Source organism: Eubalaena glacialis, chromosome 4 (genome assembly GCF_028564815.1).
Source record: "Eubalaena glacialis isolate mEubGla1 chromosome 4, mEubGla1.1.hap2.+ XY, whole genome shotgun sequence".
Classification (NCBI taxonomy): Eukaryota; Metazoa; Chordata; class Mammalia; order Artiodactyla; family Balaenidae; genus Eubalaena; species Eubalaena glacialis.
The window spans coordinates 61,806,764-61,826,225 of record NC_083719.1 but is presented as its reverse complement, the minus strand read 5'-3'; the positions used below and the strand labels follow the sequence as shown (position 1 = coordinate 61,826,225).

At 33.9% G+C, this 19,462-nt stretch overlaps 1 protein-coding gene across 1 annotated transcript in view; it reads left to right on the top strand.

Moving 5' to 3' along the window:
- The window catches only part of AP3B1 (adaptor related protein complex 3 subunit beta 1), a 259,512-nt gene that overhangs the window by 185,451 nt on the left and 54,599 nt on the right, over positions 1-19,462 (top strand). Inside the window, exons 21-22 of the mRNA XM_061189377.1 lie at positions 2,322-2,394; positions 10,241-10,347. Of these exons, the coding sequence (XP_061045360.1) occupies positions 2,322-2,394; positions 10,241-10,347 (180 nt within the window). The remainder of the gene's footprint in view (positions 1-2,321; positions 2,395-10,240; positions 10,348-19,462) is intronic.

Genomic DNA, 19,462 nt, shown 5'->3' with positions numbered 1-19,462 from the left:
CTTCTTTGTTTAGAATTCAGATTTTTATTTTTATAGTAGATCCTTTAAGTATGAACGTGTTTTGAACTTACTGTGGATTTTTTTAAATGAAAAATGAAATATAAGAGAGGAATGCCAAACACATCACGAGGCTTTTTATAGCCTTGATTTGGAATGCAAGGCTTTTTCAGTTTGGTAGAAATGACCATTATCTATTGCTAATGTTGTATTTCAGTCGCTGGTTATTTGCTTTACTCAGAAAGTCAATGAAATTCTGTCCTTTTGAGAGCCTTTTTTTCTTTTTGTTTTAGGCTTCTAATAAGAGATTATGCCAATTTCACATGCAGCTCTGTCCTGTGTTGTATGTGACCTGATGTGTGTTTAATAGATATTGTTACATACTCCTGGCTGTGAAGTAGAAAATAAGGTATATAGACTTGCCTCCAGCTTTAACTTTGTCTTGATTTGATAGGTTTCTTATTTTTCAGGTGGGGAGGTTACATTTCCATAAAGACAGTCATGCACCATTGTAGCTTACAGGAAGCTACACCCATTGTGCTCAGCACAGCATTTTGATAAGTCACATGGTGATAAGCTTTTTGTTATATGTTCTTTCTTCACAGGAATGTTATTCTTGTTGAGGTGGCATATTCATTCTGAACCTGTTTCTGTTACTTGCAACTTTTACATTTCAGCTTCAAAACTAACATTTTTTTTTCCAATCCTAGAAATTGTTATTTATTTCAGGTATGGAGAGAGGGGCAAACATTATTTGTTTTGTTTTTAAATAATGAATGAAAATTAAAACCCACCTAGATGCTTTGGAGTTTTCAGTGGCAGAAATAAATATTTTGAAGAAGAAAATCAATGCTGATGTTTTTAGTAATGTGTATTATTGTATGATCCTTGAAAATAATTTTTCTTTATATTGGCATAAGGGAAAAAAGAAGCAGGACTTAAAATCATTTTAAAATGTTACCTGACGTATTATTTGATGTATTGCTTTTGTTCATGTATATGCACTGTTGTAAGAGCTCTAAACAATGTAGACTTTAAATGATGGTAAAGTACATTTTGCTTTAGTGATACCTTTCTGTAGTTAGAGGAATACTTCAAAAATATTTGTAATAATTTACATTGACAATAAGATATAAACTCCTTTGGTAGATTACAAGTTATCTGAAGGCAGGGACTAGACTGTCTGTCTTGGCTGTGTTACTTCCATTGCTTAGCACAGAATCTGTTAAAAATTCTATACACATGTATTGAATGAATGAATGATTGAATAAGTGAACAAAAATGTTTTGGCAAAAAAGTTTTGGCCTTCAATTTGAGAGGTTTAATGTAAAAAAAAGTACACATTATAAAGGTAAGTAACGGTAACCCAGAGACATCTATTTAATACCCTAATCCTTGTTGGTCTTTAATTGTTTATAATGCTACTCAGTACTGTGCCTTATTTTTTCTTTTTTCTTTTCTTTTTTTTTTTTTTAAGGTTACGCATCTTTTCTGAATCTCTAACCGAACTGTGAATACCTCAGGCTTAGGGATCTAGTCCATGGGTATCCACATTTCAGAAATATAGTAGACTGAATAAGCAAATTTGTGGTGGAGGAAGCCCTAATTATGTGCAGAAATGGTTGAATTCTTAGTCTCCCCAAAGGAAAACAGAAAAGAAAGTAAATGAATTCTTTTCAACCCTAAAGAGCAAGAGCCTGAAAATATCATTTATAGATTTTAACGAATACCTTTGGCAAAAGAAGTCTGATGCAACCCAGTGTTGAAATATGAAGTACCTAGTACAATGCCTGTCACAAACTACATCTCAGAAAGGCTAATCTATCACAAGCCCATTGACAATTTCAGAGCTAAGCATGTATTGTTCAAGCATTTCTTTTTCTTAAATCAACTTGTTTAAAAATTATTTTCGAGAGTGTTTGTACATTTTCTACCAAAGAGCCACATTAGATTTTTTTTTAATTTTATTTATTTATTTATGGCTGTGTTGGGTCTTCCACGTTAGATTTTTATGTTAGCAAAAAGTTGTCAGATTATAAAATTTACTTTAAAATTTTCTTCTGAAGGTCTGTTATAATCTCTAAATAAAAAATATTTTAAAATAACAGTTTGCATGGTGGAGAAGAAATACCACGTGCCAACTAAAATAAAAATTTTGATTCAAAAAAAAACATTTCACATAACCATATAGAAGCTTAATTTGATTTTTTTTTTTTTCTTGGAAGACTAAGCAAAGGAAAAATGTTTGTTTTGAAATGTTAAAAACTACTTCATAGATTTTTTAACTAGAACATGCAATAAATGAAATATTTATTATTTTGTAGGAGAAAGAAAACAAAACAAAGCAAGATAGAAATCCTCTTACCAAAGATGTTTCACTTCTAGATCTAGATGATTGTAAGTATTGAAATTTAAATTTTTTCTTCTGTGCTTACTAATAGTATTTTTCATTTTTATAGTATCTTTCATTTACATGTCTCAAAATAATCAACAACTATTACGAAAGACTTATAGATGTGATTAGGCAAGAAAATTTTAAAAGTTATTTCTATTAGTATTTTTTTCCATCATTCAGTATATCAGTTTTGTATCACCTGGATAAATATAATTGGTCAAATAAAAGTGCACCAAATTCATTTAAGATTTTTTGCTTTAGTAATTTATACTTGCTTTAGCGAGTAATTATCTGTATCTCACAACTTCTACATTTTTAAATGTTGATTATGGAGATCAAGACGTCTAACTTAAGGAGGTAGAGAATTAGGAACGTAATTGGAAATGTAAAGCACACCACCGTCTTCTACTTGCCACACTTAGGGTGGGAACAGAAACGAGTACAAACCTTTTGGAATACAGTGTAATTTATATGTATCAATATTTTAACTGCAAAAAATCCTTGTCCCAGCAAATTTACTTCTAAGAACTTAGAATCCTACAGATATGCCCACCCAGTATGCAAAGATGTATATTCAGCTCCCTTTAAATTCTCCTGCATTGTGAGAAAGAGATAGAACTAACTTTGTTGGTAGGTAGATTTTGCATTAGAGGAAGAGTAACAACACATGAGATTTCTGAATATTAAACTACTGTCATTTTGCAATATAGTTTTCCTATGCTAGAGGTGAGTTATGTATTTATGTCTTACTCTGTCATAGAGCTGCTCTATTTATATTTTTTACCTGGCCTATTTCCAATAATCATGGCAAATTCCTACTGTAGAGAAATTAAAATATATAATACTGAGAAATACTTAACAGAGAAATTAAAGATAAAATTGGAGCCAAATTTGAATAATTTTATACCTGTTGGCAAAGATGTTAAAATTTACATCATTTCTCACCTCTTGGCTAAGATTTTTAAAGTAACATCCAGTATTGTTAAGGTTTGGAGAAGCAGGCACCCTACATTTGTTTTTCATAGGCATATAAATAGGTGCAGTTTTTTGAAGTCATTTGAGCAATATCTATCAAAACTTAAATTCCACACACCTTTTGACCTAGCATTTCTTTTCTAGGAATTTATCCTATAGATAAACTAGCAAAATTAGATCTTCCATCCTTGTTTTAGACTCTTTAACTTAATGGCTTAATTTTACACTTAAAGTCCAAATTCCTAGGTTTCTAAGACCTTAGGTGATCTGACTCCTGCCTACCTCTTATCCATACTGTTCCTCTGCATTTCTAAAATATGCCAGGCTCATTCCTGCCAAGGACCTTTGTTCTGCTGTTTCCCCTGCTAAGAACACTTCTTCCAGATCTTCTGATGGCAAGCTGCTTCTTATCTTTCAAATCTCAGCTCAAAAGTCACCTTCTCTTACACACTTCACGAGTCACTCTTGATTGTCTTCATGGCATTTTTCACTATATGAAATTATCTTAATTATTTGTATTACTTGTTTATTGTCTGTCTTGCTCACTGTTATTCCTAGTACCTAGGACAACACCTGGCAGATAGTGGGTACCCAGTAAATATTTGTTGAATTAATAAAATATGCAAAGGTATGTATAGAAATTTCACTGAAGCATTATTTTTACAGCAGCATCCTGAAAATAAACGAAATGTCTACCAGTAGTCTAATACAACCATTAAGAAAAGTGAGACAAATCCTTATATGCTAGTTATGTTATTATATATATGAAACATTATAAGTTAAAAATAAGACACATGTAGAGTATGACTCCACTTATGTAAAAAAGGAGGAAAAGAGGAACTGTATCCTGCACACAAACACAAATATGATTGTACATCATATATTTCTGGAAGGCTACAGAAGAAACACTTAACAGTGTTAGCTCTGGCCTCTTTGGGATATAAGACTAAATCAGGGACAGAGGAAAGAAAAATACTTTTACTTTGTATCTTTCTGTGACAATGAATATTTTACATTTATATGTGAAGTTTAAGTTTTAAATTGTAAAATAACAACAGTCAGGCATATTTAAAATGGAATTAAGAGGAAAGGTTACAAGGTACTAGAGTGCACCAGTTCCTTTTCTCCTTGAATTTGACTCTGGATTTCCTGGCAGCTAAGGAAAAAAGAGAAAATTGTAAAATTATACAATTTTTATTATTTGATTCTTTTTAAAGCTTTTTTTTTTTAATATATAGAAACAAAGTTTTCTTAAATATTAAGATTTAAGAATTTAAATGTAAGATTTTCATTTTAATTTTAAGGAAAATTTCATCCTAACTTATATTTAACTCAACTCAGGGTATATTTCTGTTTGATTTTAATACCCGAGAACTATTTATTTGAAAATCTTTTGTAATCTTGCATTTGTCAGAAATGACACTTGAAACTTCTTTCTTTTTTGGTCAATTTAGCAAATGTTTGTGGATTGTCTGATAAGTGCAAGGTACTTTGCTAGGTGCTAGAACAGACGAATAGAATTTAGTCATACTCTTCCAGAGACTAGAATCTAGTCAGACATAGATACCTGAGCTAGTAGCTATTATGTAAGAGAGATAATAGAGGTGCAAAGTATGGTTAAAATATGAGGAAAGAGACAAAAACCAATTAACAAGCTAAAAGGCCTTCTGGAAGAAGCTTAAAGATAAAAATAAGTGGAGTGTTGTGGGAGAGAAGCATTGTTGATGATGGTTCCTAAAACACTGACTTTGTTATGTGCTACTTATTAGCCTACAATAGTTCTCCATTGTCCATGGCAAGCAGTTTGTTGATCAAAACTAAAAAGTCACTCTCCAGCGGCTTGAGTTCTCTGCTGTGAGAATTAGATTAATTTTGAAGGAGGGGCAGACACACTTCTTACATTTTATCTAATCATAATCCACAGAGATGTTTTGTTCAGTACACACTGCATACCAGGAGAACTGCAAGTCCTCAATTTATCTATGTCTTCATTCAGAAAACGTTTATTGAACACTTGCTATGATCTAGGTAATCTGCTATATACTAGAGATTCTAAATGGATGTAACATTGTCCCTCCCCGTGGAACTCTCCAGGTGTCATGGGAGAAACAGATAAGTCAGCCCTTAGATTACCACATTATAAATGAAATGAGAAAGAGATATGCACAGAATGCTGTTAGGTATTGGGGTACCTAACCCACCTAGCTGTAGCAGGATGTAACGGTGGAGCTGAGTATAAGTAAGAATTAGTCAGGCAGTTGGAGGCAAGAGAAGAGAGTGAGGAGAAAAAAGACATGGAGGAGGGAAAGAGCTTGCTACTACCTGAAATAATCATCCTCTCTCTCTAAGGAGGCAGTATAGTTAGCAGCCCTGGCAATAAATTGGCTCTACTATAAAACAGATCTGTGATTTTAAATAAGTAACTTGATATTTCCTTGCTGCATCTGTTGAGGGGGTGTTATCAGAAGCACAGGCGTTAGTCCTGGCCTGGCCTTTAATCAGTTAAGTGAGTTAATTTGTCTCATTTTATTCATTTGTAAAATGAAAAAAGAATGGCTGAAAAGTTTCTACAGTTCCTTTGGATTTCGAAATTATATGACTCTTGTTTCATGGTGTCAGTTGATAATACATTAGAAAATATTTATAGTAGGAGAATATACGGCCTAACAGTAGATAGGCTTAGTGACAGAAATACACTTTATTTTTTCCAGACATAGTTTATATTTCTGAAAATTAAAATATCTTTTAGTACCTCATACCATGTGGTTGGTCTCAGTTGGATAAAGCAGCCATCATATTCTGGCATCCTTTTATAGGAAATATAAACCTATGTAATTACACTATTAGTACAACTAACTGAAGTCTTTTTAAAATTTTATCAGCCAACAATAATCATGCCACAAATAAGTCTTATGATCTGTGATGTCATACTGTTGAATAAACTGTAGTAGAGGCAGTAGAGTGGAGTGGCTGAGAGGACAGTGGAGCTAGATTGAGTTTGAATCCCGTTTCTATTATTTACTAGCTGTGTGACTTTGGGCAAGTTACTTAATCTCTCTGTGCTTTAGTTGCTTTATCTATAAAACTGGGATAATAGTAATACTTATTAAGAATATTAAGAGAATTAAATGAGTTGATAAATGTAAAAGTACTTAAAACTGTGCTTGGCACATGATGAACATTATATTGATATAAGAGTTACCTGTGATGGAGATGATGATGACACCACAGCAGCAAATTACATTTAAAAAGTTAAATAACTTCATATTAAACCATTATATATTATAATGGTTACATATATTGTATATATATATAAAACCATTATAATGGTTATATATATTGTATATAACCATTATAATGGTTTTATATATATATACAATATATGTAACCATTATATATTAAAATGGTTATATATATAACCATTATATATTAAAAGTTTTACTGAGATTTTAAAGCATAACTTTGATCAGAAGAACAATTGTATAATTACTTTATTAAATATACTTTAGTAAAGAAAGTGTTTTGTAGAAAGTTTTAAAAAGAAAAGAAAATGGGTTACCATTCTGACAAATCAGCTCAGATTCTTTTCATGGGCAAATCCCTTTCCCTCCAGATTGGATTGTACTGAGGTACTGTTTCATTATTTGCTTCTTTCTCTTTTTACCGTACACATTCCTTTCCTTGCCATAAATATTCTTTAACAACTTCATTTTTAATGACTGCATGGTTATCCTTTATGTTGTTGTAATAAATCCTATTTAACAAGTTTACTGTTGTTGGAAATTAAACTATTGTTTAATTAACTACTGTTGTTTCCATTTTTACTGTCATAATCAGTGAGCAACACACATCTTCATAAGTGTATTATTGCATTATCTCCATGACTCTATCCTTAAGATAAATTCCCAGGAGTAGAATTGCCGGGAAAAAGGTTTTGAAGAATTCTACTGTCTAAAATTGCCTTCCACAAAGTTGGTACCAACTTACACAGTAGTAATATGAGAGTGCCAGATTCCTTTTATCCTTACCAGTCTAGATTTTGTATTTAAAAACTGCCTTTGCCAATTTGATAGGTGGAAATGTTATCTAATTTTAATTTGTATGTCATGTTATTAAAAAAAAAAAAAAAACTACATAGAGTCATTTTGTTTCTTACACGTTAAGTTGCCACAGTCAACTGGCTGCAGAATCCAATTTAGGATAAACCTTCAGTGCCAACTTTCATCTTGCCAGACCTGTTAACAGATGTGTAATCATTTGTTTAATGCCAGAGCCTCTGCCTTCTGAAATGATACTAAAAGCTTATCTTTTTTTTTTTTTTTTTTAAGAGTCAAGCTTACCTTTGGTGTGAATTTTTCTTCTCTTGTCTTTTTCTTCTCTATGTCTTTAGCCAAGCTAGAGTTGAAATCAGAGGCTATTTCTTACTCAATTTTTACTCCTTATATGATCATCTAATATTTTGGATGGATGGATAGACAAACAAATGAACAAACATGCACTTAGAACCCACCAGAAAAGTTACATGTTGCATGGAAAGGCAACACATTTTGATTCAATTAGAAGAACCAATCTCTAGTCCTGTAGTGGTTCTACCATTCACTTGTTTTATGATCTTGCAAGTCTTAATCTCCCTGTGCCTCAGTTTACAATGTCTTTATATAAATACCCTTTCTGCCTGCTCACTGCCATTATCTTACTTCAGTCCTTGTCACATCATGCCTAAACTATTGTAAATTCCTCCTCACTGCCGGCCCGAGTGCTCTTTCCAGTTCTTCAGCCTGTCTCTTACACTGGCCTCTGACTAATCATCCTGCAGTACCATATGTCATATCATTCCTCTTCTTGGTAGATTTTTAACAGTTCTCCTTGGTGTATAGGATAAATCCAACCCCCTTAGCTTTACAATTTCCCACCTCTCAGCCTTTGTTTACATGGTCTCATTCAGTAACTAACCAGCTTCAGTAAGTAACCAGCTTCTTCCTTTCCTCTTATTTGAATCCTACCCTTACTTAAAAACTGGGCTTCATTCCCTCCTACTCACCAAGCCTTCTCTTACCACCCTATCCCCATTGATTCTTTTTTTTTTTTCCGATTCCCTATAGCACTTGCTAATTGTTAGTGGTTTTCAACATATGTCTAAGGAGACCTGGGCATTTGTAGCAATGCTTCACACTAAGGGCACACTCCTTTAGGAGTGCAAGGGAGCAACCAACGGCTCCACTCCCTCCTCCACCCAGTCTCCACTCTGCTTTTTTTATTGTGTATGTTGAGATTTTATTTAAGATTTCCTTTGAATTTTTTCTTCTTTTGGCAGTATCACTTATGGACTGTATTTTCTTTTTCTTCAAGCATGAGTATCTTTTCTTCTCAATTAGATTTTAAGTCACTTGAAGACAAGGACTGTATCTTGAACTTCTTTGTCTCTCCCTTGCTCTCTTGTTCAAGAAATATTTATTGCTAACTTTATGAATTAACATCTGTTCTGCCTAGCTTACAAGATATTGTGAGACTAAAGTGAGAAAAACATGCTTTGAAAAGTGATGTCATGTGAAGTAAACGTTACTTCCTTTATAGTATTGTTTTAGCCTGAGAACTTGTTGGAAGCTAAAACTTTTTCCACATTTGAATTTTATTTCATTCAACAAACAGTTGAGCAATTACTAAGCACTAAAAGTTAATGTGTCAAAGTCTGCTCACACAGACCAGTAGAAATGAAAATATGTAAAGACACAAATTTGTATTACAAGAGAAGTATGGTTGTAGAAGTGTGTCCAAGTATATCTGTGGGACAAATGAGGCACATATAAGCTGTGTTTAAGTGAGTCAGACTGTGCTTTCCCTCTAAGTGGTATCTTACTGGGTAGAGGTTGCAAGGTGAGCAAGGCAAAGACGTACCTTTTACGTACGATATACAGGGTTCAAAGACATGAAACAAGATCTTGGGAACTCTTATTTGGTAGAACTAGAACATAGGAGTGGCTGATGAAATTGGAGATGAAATTGGCTGATGAAATTGGCTAGACCTGCCCAGTATGGTGGCCACTGGCCACATGTAGCTATTTAAATTAATTAAAATTTTAAATGCAGTTCTTTGGTCATACTAACCACATTTCAAGAGCACATTCGGTATATGCGCTAGTGGCCATCATGTTGGACATACAGCCACAGAACATTTCCATCATCACAGAAAGTTCTATTGGACAGTGCTGAGCTAGATCATAGAGGACCTTGCGCATTTAATTAAGGAGTTGGACTTTTATCTTGTAGGCAATTGTGAGCCTTTGAAGAGTCTTAAGCAAGGGAGTAACATGATCAGATTTGCATTTACAAAAGATTTTCAAATTTTTTTTAGAATCAAACATTTCTATATAGCACATAGCTTTTGCTGACAAAGTATAATTAGAAGGGAATTAGGTAGTCTGGGCCCCTTATAATTATTACAGTGGAGAATAAAATAGAGAAAGGATTTAATAAGCACCCTTTTAAGACTTATAACTCAACTGGAGAACTCTCTTGAAAGCTATTGTTATTTTTACATTAGTCTGAAAAAATGTTTCTTTACCTTCCTCTTTTAGTGAAGTTACTGGGTGATTAATGTTAGTGATAATGTTAGGTGATAAAAATTTTCAAAAACTATTACTCAAGATATTTATATTCTTATTTTGTTATAGGATTTGCCATTATGTTTTGAAAGCTAAGACTAACTGCCATGACTTGATAATAACTTGCCTAAATCAAGATGTTAAATAGAATTGTCATAGATTTATTAATCAAAGTAATTTAATTAGATTTACTAGCAAAATAAAAATGTTGCTTTTAGTAATATGAATTAAATTTTCATGCACATTTGCTAATTTGAGCCTTTTCTTACAGTTAAACCAGCGTCCACTCCAGTTGCACTTCCCACCCCAGCTCTTTCTCCAAGCTTGATAGCTGATCTTGAAGGTTTAAACTTGTCAGCTTCTTCATCAGTCATCAGTGTAAGTAATTTTCAAAATACATTAGCTCAGTTTTCAAGTGATGCCATTGCATCTTTTTTATTAAAATGCAAATAATTGAAGTAGATTCTTAGTCTCAAACAGTTCTTCCTCTAACAAGTCTGTTTCAAATCTGACCTTTTAATTTTGTGAACATTTTTTTAATCTTTTTAAAAAAAATTTTATTAGAGTATAGTTGATTTAAATGTTGTGTTAGTTTCAGGTGTACAGCAAAGTGAATCAGTTATACATATATCCTTTAATTTGCTCTATCCAAACCATTATCTCATCTCAATTTACTTCTCCTTATTATCCACATTTACTTATCATGTGTACATTTTTCTCTGGTACTGTTATATATCTCTAACATACAAGGGTTCTTTGCCACATTGAATTAGTTTATATACATAGATTCTGCCATAAAAATTGTTGTCTACATTAACAGACTTTCATTCCTATAATCATTCTATTCCTACAACACTGTTCTTATATCATAGGCTACTAAAAATACCTGACTGTTTTCATTTAAAAATTCAGTATTGTATTTCTCTTTACATTATCTTCATACATTTATTTACATGCCTTGGTGTCTCTAAAAAAATTCTTTAATGTTATTTATGGAGTATGACTTAGAATGAGGCAAGAGGCTTGCCTATCTCAAAATAATGCCAAAACCATCAGCCTGTCATAGTATCTGAAACTGCAGTAATCTTTTTTTGTGTTAGCATGATATATCCACTAACCTTTCACTCTAAATCAAGCATGTTGCCTAAGATGCATAATCTGTCGATATGCTTGACCTCCTATTAATTTGATGTCAGAAATCTGACAAACTAAGAGATAGAACAGTAAGTTCTGATGGGCACACAGGTAGCTTGAATAGATCTGGTGTATCAGTGGTTCCCAGGGCTGGTAGGGCATTGCAGGGTACATGATTGGTGATCTGAGCTGCCTGGGAGCATAGAGCTGCTTCTGCCAGAGGTAAGAAAGAAAAGTACCTAATTCTTGCGCAGTGTTACAAAAAATTCCCCCTTCAAAGCAAATGTGATATCAGGGCTGTGCAACGAAATACTCAAAAGACCTATGTGCATTTCTGTTCAGCTTTGGTCAGCTCAGTTAGAAAGTATAGGCAAAAACTCTTAAGCTTATAATGTTTTTCAATTGTAGAACGTGATTATCTCTTGACTGCTCAGAAATGAGTATGAACAGTATTTGGGATTTTAGTTTGTCCTTCTTGTTGCTAAAAGGAAAAGACACATTGGAAGAGATGGGGGGGAAAGCAGTTAAGTCTTTCATTTATTTAAGTAATAAATATTTATTGAGCATTTGTAGTAGGCTGTAAAGAGAAAGTGGTAATCAAAAAATCTATAGTGAAGCGTAGTTAGTCTTTGAGGGGAAAGGAGGCCCCTAATAACTTGGGAGACAATAAGGTCTGAATAACTTGGGTTTGATATCAGATAACCAGGATGCAGATCGCTGCTTTGTCACTTACTAGCTTTGTGACCTTGGGCAAATTGGTAAGTAACTTTTCTGCACCTCAGTTTCCTATGAATATAATATCTACCTCACAGGATTCTTGTGAGATTAATGAGATAATAAATGTGAAGCTCTTAAAACAGTGACTGGCATGTTGTCATCACTCAATAACTATTAGCTAATATTTTTGGAAGTGATATGATATGTGATAATGGACCCTGAGTAGACTCTTATAGTTTATTATCTATAAGAAGAATACAGTTGAGATTAGAAAAGCTTGTAGTAAGTTTTCATTCATCACAGAGTAATTGAAGGATTCACCTTTTAATCCTAAAGAAAACATTTATTGGGATGGTCTCTTCAAAGGAAAAGAAAAGCACTCTATCCAAAGAGTATGCCAAAAAAAACTGCCAGAGACTTCCCTGGTGGCACAGTGGTTAAAAATCCGCCTGCCAATGCAGGCGACATGGGTTCAAGCCCTGGTCCAGGAAGATCCCACATGCCATGGAGCAACGAAGCCCATGCGCCACAAGTACTGAGCCTGCGCTCTAGAGCCCACGTGCCACAACTACTGAAGCCTGTGCGCCTAGAGCCCATGCTCCGCAACAAGACAAGCCACCGCAATGAGAAGCCCACGCACCGCAACGAAGAGTAGCCCCTGCTCGCCACAACTAGAGAAAGCCTGCGTGCAGCAACGAAGACCCAACGCAGCCAAAAATAAATAAATAAATAAATATAAATAAATAAATTTATTAAAAAAGAACTGCCAAGTGAAGAGAATCACAACATTCATCCCCAAAAGCTAACAAAATGATCAAACAAGTAGTAGTAATAAGAATGGCAACCAGAAATTCACCAGCAACAGTCAAATAAGGAAACAGAATTTTAAACAAAGAAAAAAGTGGAACTTTGAAAAGTAGAACCTGTAGAGATAAATTGAATATTCTGGTGCAGAATGTCATGACTCCTGATCTCACCTCCAGCTCTCAAAATGGTACTTTAAAAAGACGAATCAGACAAATTGTACGTTTTCTCAGTATGTGTACAAATTTAGAAAGAAGTAGACTAAAGACATCAGAGGAAATAAAAGTCCTCAAAAATTAAAACCCCCAATAATGGTATGGGACCTCAACAAATATAGGGGTCTTTTGGATCCTAAAATGAAATTTAGGATCCAAAGATGAGTACATCCATAATTTAAAAATCAACATGTTGCCCTAATTCAATAGAAAGAAGAAATAAAAGTAATTTATAATACATAGTACATTGATATATAAAATGCTTGACCATGACTACATTATAAATGTAGTGAAGTAGTTAAATGACGCTGGCGGCTATAAATGCAAATTGATAGAGGTGTATTATTGTATTAGCAACTCAACTACCATGGGTCGTGGTATAACATAATTTTCCAAAACATCAAACAGTTTTTCTGGTAGTTATTCCTGGAAAATTGAGTACATTAAAACCTTGCAATGACCCACCCCACCCCCCCAAAAAACTACTTTGTACTGGTATGAAAAGTGTTCTAGGACCAGGTGAACAGGTTTTCACCTCATGAATGTCCAACAAGACATTTGAAAGTTGTGAGGAACGTGGTATAATTTTTATTGGATGAATCTGCCCTGTTCATTGCAGAGCATCTAGCATCCCTGGCTTTCACCCATTAAAGCTGGTAGCATCCTTTACCGTCCCTTCCCCCAGTCATGTGTCAACTGCAAACATTCAAAGCAGTTTAATGTAGCAGTTAAAAGCACCCTTGAGCCAGACAGCCTGCGTTCAAATCAGAGCTCTGCCACTTTACAAAATGAGAGACCTTGGGTGGGCCATTTTACCTCTTGGTGCCTCGGATTTTTTCATCTGTAAAATAAAAATAATAATGCTACCTATCTCACAGAATTGTTGTTAGCATTAAATGAGTCAACATATATGAAATGCTTATAACAGTACCTGATACATGTTAAACACTAAGTATTTCCTGATATTATTTTTTATTACATTATTATTACAGCTTTGAAAAGGAAAGAAAGTATGACTCAAGAAAATTGTGTTATTTTTCTCTGTAAAGGGTACACATAGATGTTCTCAAACAGGAAAATAACTGTCAGTCCTTCTTTAAAGAAAAAAAGGGAGTTGGGGATACTGCTTTACCAGTTAAAGGATGAGTCAAAATAAGAGAGTCAATATCAATGGGAATTATGGTCACAGACTTAAGGGTAAATGATAAAATTAAAATGGTATAAGAAACCGAAACTACTAGTATAGCTGAGGAGAGGAAAGGATGCATGTTAATCATTTCATTTTTCATAGTAGGAAATTAATCAGTAATATGCAAAATTGAAACAGCTTTTGTTTTTGTTTTTTAATGAGTCTTAAATCTCTTAATAGTTTGTATATTCTCAGAGAACATTTATCTGAAGTTTTGTAGGTTTTTTTTTAAGATTTATTTTAGCTTTTCTTCAATTAAAGTAAGATTATAATCCCATTCTACAGGATAATTTGTTTCTCTGTGCATCTGTCTATTCATCCATACTTACAGAGATGTTAACCATGGTTAACAGTATTTTTGGTGATAGGATTTTTGGATGATTTGTTGCTTTCTTTTTTGTACTTTTCTATAATGTTTAAGTGCTTTAAAATAAATACTAATTAACTTTTTAAAGTAAAGTTATTACTGTAGAAATAAGCAGAAATACAAAACAGGCAAAATTAAGTTATGGTATTAGATGTCAGAGTAGTGATGACCTTCAGGAGAGTTAATGATTGAAAAGGAACACAGAGGAGCTTCTGGGGTGCTGATAATGTTCTGATTTTGATCTAGATGCTGGTACATGGGTATATTTAGTTTATGAAAAAAATCTTTGAGCTTCGCCCTTAAGATATGTTTATTTTTCTGTATGTATATTATACTTCAATAAGACATTTTTTTCAGTGGATAAAAGATACAACATCATAAAAGAGGAATTATAGATAATACGTACATGAAAATATTCAGTAGTGGTAATGAACAAATGCAAATTTAAAGAACCAGTTTGCCTGTGACATTGGCAAAAATTATAAAAACCGTTGTTCATTGTTGGTGAGGGATGCAATGAAACAGGCATTATATACACTGCTCCACTGATGACAGTCTAAATTAGGACGTCATTCTGGATGGCAATTTGGCCATCTATATATAGAGTCATCAAAATATACATACTGTTTGACCCAGTAATCTCACATCTAGATTTTTCTTCTAAGGAAATAATTAGAAATGCAAAGATTTATGTGCACGGTTGTTTGTAACCACAGTGTCTAGTGATAGGAGAATGATGGTTACATCAAGTATGGCAGAGTCAAATTAAAGAATGTTGTATAATCTTTAAGATGTTTTTATTAAATCTTTGAATGAGGTGGAAAAATGTGGTATAAAATTAAGTGGCAAAACAGAATCCAAAATATTATTTATTTTATCTCAATTTTATCAAATTGTATACTCACACTGTGTTTTTAAAATGTAAGGAAAATGAAAGAATAGAAGGAAATGTGTTATACTGCTAACAGAGGTTTTCTGAGTGATGAGATTATGGATGATTTATATTCTTCTTTATATTTTTCAATATTTTCCAGAGTTTCTCTAGTCAAGGTGTAATATATATATTATCCAAAAAGCAGCCATTTTTTAATAGACAGGGTAAGCATGTATATGAATGAGTAAGATTCCTTTTTATTGACATCTAATGTTTAATGTCTGTCTTTCTGAATCAATACTATAATTATATTGAGGAAGTCATTTGGTTTTCTCAACTCTAAAATGATGGCAAGGTAGATCTCCATGTTTCCTTTTAACTCTAATATTCTGTGAATCTATGGAATTTTGAAGCAGTGAAATTAGTTATGCCGGGATGATTTGAACATTCGTGAAAATAAATAGATGAAACATTTTTTAGCTTATATTATGACTTCTGTTTCATAGATGATTTTTATTTATTTCAGTGAGTTATTAAGTTTATTTTCTTTATGTGTTTGGTACAATATGGGTAGGTTTTATTTTTTGAAATTACCAAATATTTACAGTGAAATCCAAAAAACAGTTCCTTTTTCACACTAAATATTTTTCAAATGAAAAATTTCACTCTTCATTTTTACCCTTTGAATTGTATATTCAGAACACAGAGATTTTTAAAGCATAATTTCTAGTAAATATTATAATCATTGTAAGGAAAGGCCTTATTTTTTCAAACTGTATGATACAGGTGACGTATAAACACAGTATTTATTTCAGTCTTCCATGAGACTAATTGGCAATTGGCCTAGAGATGGCCAAAAATAAACATTTTAGTTCTTGCTATAGTGTTTCAGTGAACAAACTGAATTTTTAGTGAATTACTAGTGAATTTTTTTTACTAGATTATTGTTAGGCTAAGAGTTTCTAAATTGTTACATATCAAACCCCAGGAACTCAGAAATAGCAATCCTCAGAATATTAGGCTTCTGGAGAGGATGAGAAAAGAAGGGGAGGGAGAAATTTTGCATATAAGAGTAAATGTGAAATAAGAATAAATTGTTCACCTCTGTTATTAGAAATGTTGGAGTATTGGAGAAACAGTTGTTTAATGTGACTAAAGTATAGCACATATAGGTTGGAATAAGCAAGTCTGATGCTGGAGAAGTATGTTGGTGACATACTGTCATGAGAAAATTATAGTAATGATTTCTTTTTCATGTCTTGGTACATATAGAAAAGTGGTAATACTTGTAGTGTGCTCTGGGGTAAACAGGTATGCTGCAGGAGATGGAAGGCACCCACCCCAGGAGCTCCAGTCACCACAGGTGCCACCTGACTTTTCTGAGTTTAATGGCAGAGGCAGTAGCACAGCATACCTCTGACCCATCTGTGGTACATTAGTGAGGAAGCACTGACTTAGCTGCCATAATATAACCAATTTGATCCTCATGGATCACAGTCCCTAAGTGGAATTTAACTTAGGAGGCTGCAGGAAGGTTCATTAACAAAAGCAGTCTTTATAGAGTACAGTGGTAATATATTGAGGAGTAGCAAGTAATTCCAAGAACAGTCCATGAAAGAGACACCAAGAGTTGCAAAAAGGAAACCCCAATTTAATACACTATGCTACTTGGAGGTAGCCAAACTTGATATTAGGGCAGAGTCCTCCAGACTGATAAATCTGTCCAAGACTACTGAGGCCAACTGCAAGTTTAAGGGTTTCCTAAAACCACCCTCAAGTAATGATAATTCACTAGATCAATCACAGAACTCAGGAAAGCACTATACGTAGGATTACAGTTTTATTATCGCAGTAGGGCACAAATTAGAATCAACCAAAGGAAGAGACAGATGGAGGAGATTCTGGTTGGGTTTCAAACTCAAAGCTTCGGGGTTACCCTCCTTGCATCAAAGTTGGTTGTATATACAGGAGTACTGCCAACCAGGGAAGCTCACCAAGCTTAGAGTTTTTATTGAGGCTTTACTAAATAGGCACTGTTGACTGAATTGTTGCTTCATGGTTGAACTCACTCTCCCACCCTCCCCTCCAGGTCAGGCTGACATCAGGGGCCCAGAGCCCCAACGCTCTAATCATACGGTGTGTCTTTCTGGTGTGGCCAGCTTCCATCTTGAGTTATCTGCTTAGCAAAACTATCTAGGGGCCCACTAGGAATCACTGTTGGCATAAACTATCAAGTATGGTCCCCTAGGGGCCCACCATGAATAGTAAAGGCACTCCCATTACTCAGGAGATTCCAAGGCTTTAGAGGTTACTTCTCAAGAGCTAGAACAAAGTCCAGATCTCTCTTTAAGTGAGACCAGATTCCTTACTACACATATGCCAATTAAGTGTTTTATTCATTCAACAAGTGTTTATTCAGGCCAGAATATGAGGAGGTGCCAAAGATACAGTTGTGTACAAGATGGGCTAGGTTCCTGCCCTCAGGGAGTTTCCAGTTGAGTAAGAGCAAAAGAAAAAAGAAAAATTGACTCAAAAGTGTGTAACTACAGTATACTAAGTACTTTCATTTTGTAACATAGTTTTGCCCTTTGAGTATTTCTATAGATACAAGTTGTCATTATTTCTCTGACTCTGTACATAAACACTATTATTTTATATTGGCTAAACTCCACAGTCCCTCTATACAATAGTAGCTTAAGATCTAGCAAGAGTTAACTTTTGACATTGAACACAGTTTAGAATTTAGACATCTGAACTACTTTTCCTCTAACAAGAAGTAAAAGGATAATTTTGAGTACATGCTGTTCACCTTCTGCTTTCCTTGAATTGGCGCTGTGGGGCATCACTTCATCACTTAACGAAGAAATAAAGCCTCACAGTGTCACAGTAAAGACAGTAGCAACAGCAGCATTAAACTGAGGTCTGTGCATGTTATTATGGGCAGCCAGCATGGAGTTTTCCTGTGACCTGCGAAAAGATGACGCTGTTTGTCAGTAAGACCAAAAAGCCACTTAACTAAGGCCCCCCAACCCCTTCAAGGATTTACAGGCTGAAGGTAAGAAGAAGGAAACCCATATGTAATGCCCTTAGGCAGGCAGAGTGAGGCAAGGTAGAGGCATTCTTTTATGCACAAGCCAATTTCACCATCTGATTAGTTCTATGACGCTTCTTCTCTAAGGAATATAGAAAAATAGCTGGAAAGTAGGCTTATAACTTTTGCTATTGATAAAGATTGGCAACTACTGAAGTTACAACTATCCATGATTAGGAATGAGATCCTGACCCAGTTTGTATTATAGGAAGTTAATTGGAAAATCAAGAGTACCTATCAGACCTGCTTTTGGCACAGAGGTTACTTTGTCAGTTTTAAAACAATATGAAGAAAAAACAAACCATAATTCATGATACAGAACCTGATTTTCTCAGTTTGAAACTTACCAGCATTTGGAATTATTAGGATAATTGCACATCATAGTGATGGACAGTTGTAATCGAATTTGATTTCCATTTCTCCGAAGTGGACTTTTAGGTCGGTCTTTCTCTTTTTTAAAATTGATCTAGGCTAGAGCATTTTAGTTTTGTTTTCCAGTCTGCTTGTCTTCTGCCAGAGTGCCAGCTTTCTTCTAGTTTGTCTACAAGGACAGATTGCTTTGAGAGAGTTTTTGTTGAATACAAGTGTTTTACTAAGTCATGTACCAGACGTTTCATGAATATGTAGTCTCATTCCCGAAACAAACGATAATATGTCTGTGATAAAGATTGTTTTCTAATATGGTAGAAGAGCTATATTTTTTAAAATATATATTTTTTTACACTTTAAAAACTTAAGGTATATTTAAGCCTCAGGCTAAGAGACAAGTCCAGCTAAGATCAAATTTCCTTGACTTTAGAGGAGGAAGAAATTATAAGTTAAAATTAAAAATAATTTTGTCATTTTAAATTTGGCAAAAATCCTTTATTTGTTCTGATGAAAATGTCAGTAGTCATGGAACTGTGGTAAAAATAATGAAAAGTCACTGGCCTGGGTCTGCTTAAATTGAAAACATTTTTTAATTAAAGTTTGACAGTATTTTGTGCTTCCATCGCCCAGCCATGTCCCATCTTATTCTTTTATTCAGTTCTCTTCTGGGTATGAGTTGCTTTAATTTTTAAATTAATCTTTAAGGTATGCCATACTACTGCTTCATCTTTTT